The 13,355-nt window shown below is 36.3% G+C and overlaps 1 protein-coding gene across 4 annotated transcripts in view; it reads left to right on the forward strand.

The window, feature by feature from the left end:
- Nucleotides 1-1,649: 1,649 nt before the first annotated feature.
- Nucleotides 1,650-13,355, forward strand: part of LOC111158384 (sec1 family domain containing 1) — a 108,261-nt gene continuing 96,555 nt past the window's right edge. For 2 of the 4 annotated variants that reach the window (XM_022520397.1, XM_022520396.1), the window contains exons 1-4: nt 1,658-1,707; nt 7,413-7,483; nt 9,856-9,944; nt 12,436-12,526. In XM_022520397.1, coding sequence (XP_022376105.1) covers nt 1,665-1,707; nt 7,413-7,483; nt 9,856-9,944; nt 12,436-12,526 — 294 coding nt within the window. In that variant the 5' untranslated portion in view covers nt 1,658-1,664. Of the gene's footprint in view, nt 1,708-7,412; nt 7,484-9,855; nt 9,945-12,435; nt 12,527-13,355 lie in introns of those variants that run through there. The other 2 variants (XM_022520390.1, XM_022520402.1) reach the window with 2 other exon arrangements.

A 13,355-nucleotide genomic window follows, 5' to 3' on the forward strand; every position in this document is an offset into this window, starting at 1 on the left:
GCCGAAGGCAGCGGCTTAACCCATTGAGCCACCCAGGCACCCCTGTGGGGTATATTTTTTTATAAGTTTTTTTGTCCACTCTATGTGCACACCTTAGTCAAAACAGTTTTTATCATTTCATATGTATATACTGTATATAAATGTTAAACATTGTCTTAATGTTTTATATTAATATGACTCAGTCTAGGGAAGAAGTCTGTGATAGAACTGAAATGGTTAGCTGATAGATTTGCATTTGAAAGTGAAAGTACCCAAATCAACAAGATTGGGCTCTCACATATTGGAAGAAGAAATGTATGTTTTACATTCCATGAGAACAAGCAATGAAGTAGAATTTTTCCCTAGGGCAGGAATTGTCATTTGTTTAATTACAGTACACTTAGATCATTGGTGTTTCCTTCAAAATAGTGCTTCAAAGTAACACTGAATAAAAAATATTTTCTTAGTGAATATGCCAGTTAGCTGTAAAAATGAGAGATGATGCAACTCTTAAAGGTAAAGAATGTAGGTTCATAATCATTTATCAACCTATTTTTCCCACCCACCAGCCCCTGGTAGCCACTCTTGGTCTATTTACATGAATTTGGAGTTTTTTAGTTCATTTGATGTAATGATAACTTTTCAACTGTAAGATGAATATGGTCTGAGACATAATACATAGTATGGTGACTACGGTTGATAACTATTGTATAACTGAAATTTGCTGAGTAGGTTTTAAATATTTTCACCAAAATAAACGAAGATGAATATTTGAGGTAATGGATGTGATGACTAGATGGAGGGAATCCTTTCATAGTGTTGTAATTCTATTAAATCATAGCTATAAACTACAAATTTTGTCAATTATACCTCAAAATCGAAAAACTTTCTTACACAAAAACTAAAATCAGCAGATACGTTTTGTCAATCATGGCTTCACCCGTACATTAAAATACCAGCTCTGGGGACGAGGTGGCCGAGTGGTTAGGGCGATGCACTGCTAAAATACCAGCTCTGTCCACTAACTTTCCCCACCTGTTATGTGATCTTGGCGTTACTTAAAAGGAAAGGAGGAGGCTACCAATTTGCCATTTTGTAACTTCTTAGCTCCTGTGTTCATGTAGGCAAAATCAGCATAAAACTAGACCATTTCGCCTAACAGATGAGATTGGGAAATCTGCCAGAATTTAGAGCAATGCTCCAAAACTGCCTGTTTCCCTGAAAAAGGGGACAAGGGAGAGACTTCTGCGGCACTTGGAAACAGAAATGAGCTAGCATTTTAACCCCTACTTTGTTTCTGGAGCTTCGTTTACTTTAGTGATCTTTAAACCCCTAGAGCATTCTCAACATTTAAGAGATCTGAAAACGACCAATTTAGTACTTAATTACTAACACCACGCTCCTCCCTAGAAGTTCGATTTAAAGCAGCTACCATATGAGAAGCTGTAGCTTGATTAGATAGGATAAAAACCCCTATTTCACAGCTGAAAAGTAAACACTACTAGATGTTCAGGCATTAACTCCCTGGGTCTCCCCAGTTTTAAGGAAAGTGAAGGAGGCGGTAGCCAGGCCCCAAGTGCCTCCCTCGGCCCCGCCCCTCCGGGCTTTGCTTCCGGGGCAGTCAGGGCGGCCACGTAATCCTCGGGTTGCGCTCGCCAACCGTGCAGTGGATGGTGGGAGTCAAGATGGCGGCGGCTGCAGCAGCTAGTATTCGAGAGAGACAAACCGGTACGATTTATTCCTTTCTTCCCACGGTTTTAAGCCTGCGGTGGAGACATCCTCTTCCTCTGCTTGTCCCCCTCCCTCGGTCGCGGTGCATGCAGTTCGAGACGGCCCTCCAGAGGCTCAGTTCAGTTCCTAGAGCAATGAGAGCCCCTCTTGAGTTTTTAGGAAAGATGCCAGTAGCTTGAGAACTCGGCCCCTCATATGTGGTTCAGGAGAAGAGGCTTCAGGGTGGGGCGTTTGCTACGGTCCTGTTCTTGCCCCTTTTCTACTGGGCCTCAGAAGGGCATCACAAGAAGATCTAGCAGCTGACATTTTACCCCTTGTTGCCACCTATCAAGTTTGTTTCTGTGCATGGTTCAGTTCTCTGCTAGTTTTAATGTTGAGGGAGTTTCGTTTTGGACACTTCCTCCACAATTACAAAATTTAGGCATTCTTTCAGAGCAGTTTACGTTCTGCTGTTTCTCTCCTTTGGACCAGTCTTTTGGGGGTACCTGAAGAGAAATGCCTAGTGATAAAGATTTCCTTCTTTAACTTGCCGGAATGGAGTTGAAGAATGGCAAAAAAGCAAATGGATTGGTAGCTTTGTCATTTTAACCGTTTGATAGATTAGTATTTTAGAACTGTTCATTTCATTCTCGATAGAGCAGTTATATAGCTTCCATTTGTACAGAGAAATCTTTTTTTTTTAAGGTACATATTTCTTCCCTTGAGCTTCAAATTTTTTTCCATCTTACTTTGTTTTTCCTTATTTTCTGTAAATTTCTGGCAAATACGTGGTTTATACCTGTTAGCTATCGACTAATGGTTTATGCCTGTTAATTGCCCTGAAAGTTGGCAAGCTGTTAATTCTGAGGAACAAATAGGAACAAACCATCAAGAATATGCATATTTGGAAATTCTGTCCCTTGTAATCATGTTCTTCTGCGTGTTAATTTGAAAGGATAAATAAATGGTTACAATTAATATGGCTTACAGAAGGGATTTTGGTTGTGCTTGATTCCTTCCTTTAGAATTCAAAGAAAAAAATTGATAGATTTTTAATCTAGTAATGACACCAAGTACATATAGAATTGTGTTCTGCTTTTCCCATTAGATAAGTTAGTATAAGCTATCAGATGAAGTTAGGCACAATTTAAATAAGTAAGATTTGGGGAATACCTGCCATACATTTTATCTGTAAGCAAATTGAAGCCCCACTTGTCTTTCCAGTATGGTTCTGGCTGCTTAATGAAGCTCAGTGAATTAGGTCATACTACATATTAAAATAAAACAACATATCAAGGAAGACTTAACCAATACAAAGGAGCTTTTCAAAAAATGAAATTTGTATGGTCGTAATTTTTATATGCAGAAACTTTGTAGAATATTAAAATCCAACAGTATAATTTTGATTTCTGTGGAAATAAACTTCATTATAGTGATTTCATCTTATAACCAGATAGGTTATGCCACATTAATCATTTATCAAATTACTACTCTAGTTGAGTTCTGTCCTATTTTCAGAGAAGGGTAAAACCCTACATATGTGCTATAGTAGCAGAAGTAAACATTTCCCTCTTAACTATTGAGAAAGTTTTGGGAAGTAAATCAAAATCAATTCTCAAATATTCTAGGGAGAGAACACTATGATACAGAGGGATTTGCAATCTATTTGAGTAGATAATAGTTGATATTGAGCATTTAGTATTGCTGGGCACTGTTTTAAGTGATTTTTACATGTATTATTGTCTCCATTTTGTAGATGAGGAAACCAAGGCATAGGGAGGGTAACTAGCCTGCCAGTTTTTTGCTCTGCCTGCTTGAAGAATATTTATCCTTTAAAGGTCACCTCAAAAGTCATCTTGTTTGTGAGTTTCCAGGAACACTCCCCTCTTTATTCTTACCTTCAGTACAACAGGGAGAATCTTGTGTTACCATAGCGTTTCATGCGTGCCTCTCCATTGAGGGTTCTTGTTCAGCGTCCCCATTTCTCAACACTGGGGAGCCAGAGATCAACTGCTTTCTTTCTTGCAGTGATCTTATGTAGCCTCTTGGCTTTAGGTACTGTATATATGCTAATGATCTCTAAACTTATATCTCTGCCCTAGACCTTTCCTCTGAACTCTGTCTACCATATCAATTAATGGCATCTCCATCCTTGTTGCTTAGGTCAGAATGTCAGTTCCATCCTTGTAGTTAATTGCTCAGGTCAGAAGCCTTTAAGGTTTCTTGACTTCTGTTTTTCATATCCCATATCAGATCTGTAAGTAAATCTTATCAGTTATACTCTGAAAATATATCCACAATCTAATTATTGTCATTGTTACCACACAGGTCCAAAACACCATGAATTTTTGTAGCAACCTCTTATTTAGTCTCCTTGTTTTTATATTCTTGTTCCTCTTCATTTTTCTTCATACAATACCAGAATGATCTTGTCACATATTTGTTCAGAACTCTCCAACAGCTTCCTGTTTCAATCACGGTAAAAGCCAAAATAATCTTATAGTAGGCTACAGGGCCCTATATGATCTGTTACCCACTTAACTTTCTGACCTCACTCTCTATTACTCTCCTCTTTCCTTGAACACACCAGAATGCTCTCACTATAGAGCCTTTTTATTTGCTACCTCTTTCTGGAATATTCTTTGAGAGGTAACTGGGTGTCTCACTCCTCACCTCCCTTAGACCTTTATTCAAATGTTACCTTCTCAGGAGGCCTTTCTTGGCTACTCTATTTAAAATTACACTGCAATTCTCTTTTCCCTCTTTCCTTTGTTTTTCTCAATAGCACTTGTCATGATCTCACATGCTACCTGTTTTACTTTGTTGTCTTTCCCCAAGCTAAAATGAAAGCTTCTTGAGTATAGGTCCTTTTTTTTTTTTTTTTTTCAATCTTTTGTGTTTATTGCCAACAGCTGGAGCAGTGTCCAGCAAATGGTAAACAATCACTAAACATTTGCTGAATGGTTAGTAGAGTTGAATATATAACGAATGAGTGAAGAAAACATTCCAGGTGACCGTGAAATTACATTAACAAAGCCTACAAATGTGGATAGTATATTTAGGGTCAATAAAGAAAACTGGTGGAGTGCCTGGGTGGCTCAGTGGGTTAGGGCCTCTGCCTTCGGCTCAGGTCATGATCCCAGGGTCCTGGGATCGAGCCCCACATCGGGCTCTCTGCTCCGCAGGGAGCCTGCTTCCTCCTCTCTCTCTGCCTACCTCTCTGCCTAGTTGTGATTTCTCTCTGTCAAATAAATAAAATATTAAAAAAAAAAAGAAAACTGGTTTGCTATTTCAGTTAAAAGCAATCATTTACGCCTTTAGGGAGTTACTCTGATGAAAGTAAAATTATATTCTTACACATTCCTTAAACAGACTCTGTACTTTATTAACAAATCCACTGTGTCAAAATCTTTTAACAAGTTAACCAAAGGTCCAAGTTGAGGAAACTTAACCTAGATGGGCTTGAGAAGGCAAAGGTGGGAATATCTGCTGAAACACTTTTTTCAGTAAGGTGAGGCCTAGCTCTAGAGACCTCTATACACCTGGGACTCACATGCAGCCCAGCCTGTGGTTTTTCTTAATTGTTTTGTGTCAAGAATGTGAATAGCTATTCCCACAAACAAGATTTTCTCTCCGTTAGGCCATGGGTGCCAGGGTGGTGGTGTCTATATTACCTGGAAGTGGGAGGAAGAACTCTTAAAGCTCAATGGGAGAGTTATTCTGCAGCACCCTATATGCCTTCTATGTTATTTTGATTTTAAATACCAAAGTGTTTTTTTGTGTGTGTTTGTGTGTTTTAATATAATATCCTAACATCTGTAAGCTTTTGAAGCAGCTGTAAATTACTGGCAAAGTGTATTAATGACTAGGCATTAACTACTAACATTTTACCAAAAAGTCGTGTCTGTATACACACTGATACAACTATACCTACCCAAAGAAATATAAGCATTTAATAGAAGTTTTTCTAGTGAATGAATCAGTCTACTATAAATTGACAACACTGGTGATTCGAATATTATATGATAAATTCTGTATTCTATATATAGTATACAGTATGTAGTTTTACATATTATGTAGGTAGAATTTTGACTTGTAGATTATTTTGTACTACTTAAGCCTAATACAAATGGTTTTAAAAATAAGCCAGGCAAATTCACAGACCTATACTCCTGGGGCTAATAATACATTACATGTTTATTAAAAAATTAAAAATTAAAAAAAAAAAGCCAGGTAGATTTCAGAGCTGACAGTCTAAAAAATTAAATTACCCAATTAATACCCTTCCTCAATATTGGCATTCTCAACCTCACATAGAAGTATTTTGAGATTTTTATTTTCCTTAGAAAATGTTTCTGACAAGATGAAACCAGAGAAGGTGACAAACCATAAGAGACTCTTAATCTCAGGAAACAAACTGAGGGTTGGTGGAGTGGAAGGGGGGTGGGTGGGATGGGGTGCCTGGGTGATGGACATTGGGGAGGGTATGTGCTATGGTGAGCACTCTGACTTGTGCAAGACTGATGAATCACAGACCTGTACCCCTGAAACAAATAGTACATTATATGTAATAAATAAACAAATGTATGTTTCTGAGTCTGTTATACATAAAAATGAGCAATAAAAACCTCAAAGTACAGTAACATATAGAGTATAACTGCTTTGATTTTAGAAATTGTGTATTTTCTTAGCAGGAGTTACCTGCCATATCTGTGGGAAAGTCTCACTTTTTTCAGAGCATATATTAAACAGTACAACTTTTCAGGAGTTACTGAGGTAAATTGGTCATAAAATATACTGCAAGATAACTACAACATAGACCTGCTGTATGATGGTTTTGTATATGAACCACTTAAGTATACATAATTTTTATTTTTCAAGTGATTCTGATCTATGCTATTAGCCCAACAGTAAATAGACAATAGCTCCAGTTATCTATTGGGACCACTGCAAGTTTGCAGTAGACAAAATTTCTTTTTGCATCTTTATAAAGTAGTGTGGGGAAATATCTGTTTGTGTCTTCTGCACATTTTTTACCTGGATTACTTATTTTTTGGTTGTTGAGTTGTATAAGTTCTTCCTATATTTTAGAGGCTAACCCTTTATCATTGGCAACAACATGGATGGAGCTAGACAGTATAATGTTAAGTGAAATACGTAAGAGAAAGATAAATGCCATATTATTTCACTCATATGTAGAATTTAAAAAACAAAATGAACAAAGGAAAAAGAGACAAACCAGGAAGCTGACTCTTAACTATAGAGAACAAACTAATGGTTATCAGAGCGGAGGTGGGGGTGGGTAGATGAAATAGGTGATGAGGATTAAAGAGTACACTTACCGTGATGAGCACTGACTAATGTGCAGAGTTGTGTATTATTGTATACCTGCAACTAATATAACACTGTATGTTAACTATACTGGAATTAAAATTTTTTGACACTTAAAAGTTATGTGGCATTGTCATGAGGAATGAAAAAGGCTTCTTCCTGAACATTTTTCACATTTTCACCTGGCGACAGAAAAATCTCCTAAACACTTGCCAATTAGCTGTTAGATGAGATGGTCTTATGAAGTCTTCTCCTACTTTTGTATGTCCAGTCATTTGATTAATCAGTTTTATTAGAATGATTTGCACATTTTGTTCTGAGGTCGTGAGTAATAAATGCGGGGGGCATGGAATGAAATCCTGAAAAATAATGATGATTGTTTTCATTTCCAGTGGCTTTGAAGCGTATGTTGAATTTCAATGTGCCTCATGTTAAAAATAGCACTGGAGAACCAGTATGGAAGGTAAGAGACTATTTTAATGGGGACTCTTTCCTTTTTTCTTGGCTCTTATTGGTGGTGATTGGACAGAATTTCTTGTTAATGCTGAAGAGTAGCACATTTTAGTTGTAAAGCATGAATAGTTTATTTTTTCTTCTTTTTTTGAGAGAGAGTGTACACATGCTAGGAAGTGGTGGGGGGTGGGACAGAGGGAGAGGGAGAGAGAATCTTAAGCAGTCTCCACGGTCACTGAGGAGCCCAATATAAAGGCTCTATCTTACAGCCTGAGATCATGACCTGAGTCGGATGCGCAACGGAGCTGAGCCCCAGGAGCCTCTTAATGTGAATCTTTTTAATAAACACGTTATGGGGGTGCCTGGATGGCTCAGTGGGTTAAAGCCTCTGCCTTCGGTTCAGGTCATGATCCCAGGGTCCTGAGATCGAGCCCCGCATCGGGCTCTCTGCTCAGCAGGGAGCCTGCTTCCTCCTCTCTCTCTGCCTGCCTCTCTGCCTACTTGTGACCTCTGTCTGTCAAATAAATAAATTAAAAAAAAAAAAAAAAGAATAAACACATTATGGAGGGAGACAAGGATAGTAATACTCACCTAGGGAATCCAGCTGATATCTTGGCCTCTCACTAGTAGGTTGATGTTTTGTTCCTTAGTTTTGCAAGTCCCAAATTTGGAGCTTACAAGCTGGTTCAAGGTTAGTCAGACTCAGGGGAACTGGTCCATTTTAATGAGAGAGTGATCTATAAACTAGAATGCCAGTTTATTAGTTTATGATCTATAAAACTGTCAGTGAAACTGCTAACTGGGCTAAAAAGCAATCAATAAAATTTCTCCTTTGAGAAATTCTGGAGAACCTTTAAAAATTCCTGTACTTTGAGCTTCTTCATTTTAAACTTGCTACTTTCTTTCTTCAGAGAGATTAGAAAACAGCTGATTAGGTTTAAACTTACTAGTTTATAATCACTTTATATTTCTTTTTTGCTAATAATTGAGAATAAGTCAACCTGATATTATGGATGTTTCAAAAACTCTGATGAGTCCTTTTAAAGTCCTTTGGGTTAACTCTGAAGGTGGTTAAAGTCTTCTATATTGAATTCATAGGTTAAGCTTCAGAGTACCCCTAATTTTTGCCTTCTTCATGTTTATTTGCGGGCATCCTCTTATTGCCCCTTGCATAAGCAATGCTCATTTATTGTCTCTAAAGTCTGTATTAAGCTTTTGATTTAAATAGCCTGAGAAATTCTTGGGTACAGATTTATCAAATTCTCTCCCTTCCCACTACTTCCATATCACAAGATTAATAATACAAATATGCTGAGGTTTAAAGAGGGAAGACTTTTGAAAGATGAAACATCCAACCTCTTAAAACTGGAGCAGAAGCATTTTAGGGAGAAGCAGACTCCCCTCTGAGAGGGGAACCTGATGCAGGACTCAATCCCAGGATCTGGAGATCCCATAATCTGAGCAAAGGCACTTAACCATCTGAGCCACCTAGGTGCCCCTGAAGATTTTATTTTTAAGTAATCTTTACACCCAGTGTGAGGCTCAAACTCATGACCCCGAGATTAAGAGTAGCAAGTGCCTCCAACTGAGCCAGCCAGATGGCCTGAGTTTTAGCTTTTCTAATGAAAATGCTGGCATATAGCCAAAGCATTTTTTTATGATAGCATGTTTCATCCTCCCATTAGCAATTTCTTACTCCATAAAGAATTATTGAGGTAGTTATAAAAAAAACACGAATTGAAGCTTCTCTTTTATTTGCTTTAACTCTAAAACTAATTTTGTTAGAAGACTCTTACTACCCCTCAAAGATGTCAGTTTTAATATTTTAGGATGTGAAAAAATGTATGTGACAAAATAAGGCTAGCAAGTACTCTTAAAGGACCTAGTTATTTAAATGAGAATCTTATAACCCGAGATGCTTAAATTACCAAATTTTCTTTACACTTGTTACACATTAGTTTTGAGAGGGATTAATTTTTACTTCTCTCTTTTTAGAAAAGATATATGTGAACTTGGTGGGGAAGTGTATTTGAGTTTGCTGTATGTTCAAAGTCCTTTATTATTAGTTTATGAAAATTTTATGAATATTTTGTAGTTTCTAGTATGCTTTTTCTAGAAAAATATATTTCAGGAAATAAATTTATGTAACATTAATTTATTTTAGCATAAGTGGTAATGCTTTAAAAAGTAGGTTATGACATGAATGGACATTTTGGTAAAAGATGGAAAATATTAAATTGAGATCAAGCAAAAGAACTCCGCATGCATGATTTATTAAAATAAAATATACTTCAACATTGTCTTAATATGAGTTCTTCATGACTGTTTACTGATAATGATACTTTAAAAATGCTTTTTTTTTTTTTTTTTTATTTTAACTAGGTGCTCATTTATGACAGATTTGGCCAAGACATCATCTCTCCATTGCTGTCTGTGAAAGAGCTGAGAGACATGGGAATCACTCTGCATTTGTGAGTTCTAACATATTTCTAATAGTGACATTTGTTTTCAGATACATTGTTAAAGGATATATTTGGCCACACTGAAATCAAATTATTAAGGGACATTTATAGAGAAAATAATACTAGCTATTGTACTTGTATAAAACAGCATTTTTTTCTCTTATCTCCTTTTATCTGTTTTCTTCTGAAGTTAAAAATAGTTCTCAATCTGAGGCTTTATAATTTCAGAATTTAAATTTTCTCTCTTGTGTCTTTGTATAGACTGGTTTACCCTCTTAAATGAAGAAAAAGAACTGTTTGTGTTAAGGTCTTGTCCATCTCTGAAAATTTTTTATTCCTCAATTTAAATATACTTTTTAAAAAGAAAAATATCTAAATTAGTTTATCATTAATAAGAAAAATATAACTATCTATGAAATAATGACTATTAATCACCATAGGAACTATCTGTGTTGTCTTCTTAACTACTGACTGTATTTGATTATATTATTTCTGGTATGTTTCATAAAACAAATTGCATTAAGCAATTAAGTCTATACAGCTGTAGACTTGGCTGAATAGAACATTTAGAGAAGGGCTGCATTCCTGCATATGTACTAATACTTTTATGTACTAAAAGAGTCCAATTTTAGGATATTCTAACTATTTGCATTTTGTTCTATTTATGATGTTATAACCAATTCTTATTCTATTATGAGATATTGGAGTGAAATGTGCTCTTTTAGTGGGCATGTGGTTTTAGATTTCCAGTGAGTAACATATCAGAATGTGGTTAAATTCTTAACTTCTTCAATTTTATATTGAGCATTTGTTTTAAATTAATAGAATATTATATTGCATCAATTCTAAAATATATTTTTCACTTTTTTATATTTCTGAAATTAGGATATCTTCTAATTAATGCTATATCATGGTTAAATTGGCAGCATTTTTCTGTCACTTTTAACAGAAATTATTTTAATAATATGTTTTAAAATTGATAGCACCTTAGGTTTGATGAAACATGGAATATGGATTTTCCTTTCATTTTTATTTCAGAGTTAAAATAAAAATTTGTTGTTGGTAATGTGTTCATTCTTCTTACCTGAATATTTGGCTTGATGTCATCCTTGGAAATGGTGGTTTATTAACGAGCATTGGTTACTGTTACTGCCTTACTGATTAATTCCTTTATTTTACTAACAAAAAGATTAAAGTTTATAGACTTTAAGTGATTGTCCCATGATTATACAGCTAGTTAGTAACAGTGTTCAGATTGCTTGACCATGAATTCTGTACTATTTGTCTACTGAACCATAATGGGTCAGTAACAGTGACTAACAGAGGTGAGCCTCAGTGCTTCCTTAAGGGGTGACAAGCTAGACTGCCAGTTTGAGAGTAATAGATTCTTTCTGCCTACCTGTTGCTTCTCATGCTCAGAACATGAGAAGATCACACAGCTACCCTTGTGAATTTCTGTGCAAGGTGCATCTGACTATTCTTCCCTATCTGCTGAAGAATACTTTGTCAGTTACTTTATACACTGCTTGCTGGTTTAGGCTGATTTGTAGGAAATAATAAGTTTCCAGAAGATGAAATGGTGGTTATAGCCCTTTAGGCAGTTGGACAGCCAGCATAAGAAGCTAACATACAATGGCTGCCATAACAGTGTAATCTTTCTGGTGTCAGTAGCAGCAGCCAAACAAATGGAAGGAAGTCATTAAATGCAGACACAGTGGCAGCCTCTTTCAACTCTCTTTCTTATAGAGAGGTGACTACAATATCGTGCCCAGAAGCATGTGTAGGAAGATTGTATGTAGATTTTTCACAGAAGGATGATTAGAATATTGTACAGGTAGCATGTTGTCATATTTCCTGATATAAGTATAGCAGAATCTTACAGTGAAGAATAAAGACATTTTGTGCTTTGATGCTGGGATATTTGAATCAAGGTACTCTCTGAATTGTAGGAAAAAACTATCAGGTGGTATAATCTATGAGATGCCTAGATGATCTCTTGTGCATTCTCTTATGATGCAATAAATATTAAAAAAACAGATTGCCTTAAAGTTTTAAGGGAGCATTCATACATCTTCTACTTAAAAAAAAATATTTGATTTTATTTATGGGTAAAATTTTTCATTATTTTTAAAGGCTCTTTCAGGTTTCTATTTGTCTTCTTCCAGAACTGCATTTTTCTTCCCACTCACCCTCCCCCAACCAAAAACTGAAAATAAAATTGATAATGAATGTGCTTTAGTTCTTCATCAGGAAGAATATTGGTATTTCTGTACCAGGTGATTGTAGTAGAGGAGATGAAGACTGACATTAGGATCTTAATAATAAATAATATTAGCACTGATACAAGGAGAAAGCTTAATTTCACCAAGTGCTTTTAGTATACTGGTCTCCTTGTCCCTGAACTGGTTAATTCCTAGTTTGAGAAATACTGTTTTAAAAACTATATTTTTAGATAAGTGACTAAGAAAAAAGTGAATTTTACATTCTTTATGTCTTTTAGGCTTTTGCACTCTGATCGAGATCCTATACCAGATGTTCCTGCAGTGTACTTTGTAATGCCAACTGAAGAAAATATTGACAGAATGTGCCAGGTAATATGAGTTCTTAATTTCCTGACCCTGTAATGTGGAAACAGGTTTTTTCCAAAAGATTTCTTATATATCAGAATGCTTGGATGGCTCAGTTGGTTAAGCATCTGCCTTCGGGTCAGGTTTCTGGGATCGAGTCCTTCACTGGGCTCCTTGCTCAGCAGGGAGCCTGCTTCTCCCTCTGCCTCCCGCTCCCCCTGCTTGTGCGCTCTCTCTCACAAATAAATAAATAAAATCTTTTTTTTTTTTTTAATTTCTTAGATTTCCAGTGTGAAAAATCCAAAATTGTCTTACTTAATTACCCACTTTAATTTTTGAGATTATCTTTGAATTTTATTTTATTTTATTTATTTTATTTTTTTTTAAAGATTTTATTTATTTATTTGACAGAGATCACAAGTAGGCAGAGAGAGAGGAGGAAGCAGGCTCCCTGCTAAGCAGAGAGCCTGATGGGGGGCTCGATCCCAAGACCCTGAGATCTTGATCTGAGCCGAAGGCAGAGGCTTAACCCTCTGAGCCACCCAGGCGCCCCTATCTTTGAATTTTAAAGAGACTGAAAATTTTTAAATTTTTTGGCTGAGGAAGCATATTGATTAAGACTTACCCTGGTTTTAAAAACCAGAAGATCTTACTATATGTATTTTTTTTTTTTTAAGATTTTATTTATTTATTTGACAGACAGAGATCACAAGTAGACAGAGAGGCAGGCAAAGAGAGAGAGAGGCGGGGAAGCAGCCTCCCTGCCAAGCAGAGAGCCCGATGTGGGACTCGATTCTAGGACCCTGAGATCATGACCCGAGCCCAAGGCAGAGGCTTAAGCCATTGAGCCACC

The sequence above is a fragment of the Enhydra lutris genome, unplaced genomic scaffold (genome assembly GCF_002288905.1).
Source record: "Enhydra lutris kenyoni isolate GAN:26980312 unplaced genomic scaffold, ASM228890v2 scaffoldscaffold4, whole genome shotgun sequence".
Classification (NCBI taxonomy): domain Eukaryota; kingdom Metazoa; phylum Chordata; class Mammalia; order Carnivora; family Mustelidae; genus Enhydra; species Enhydra lutris.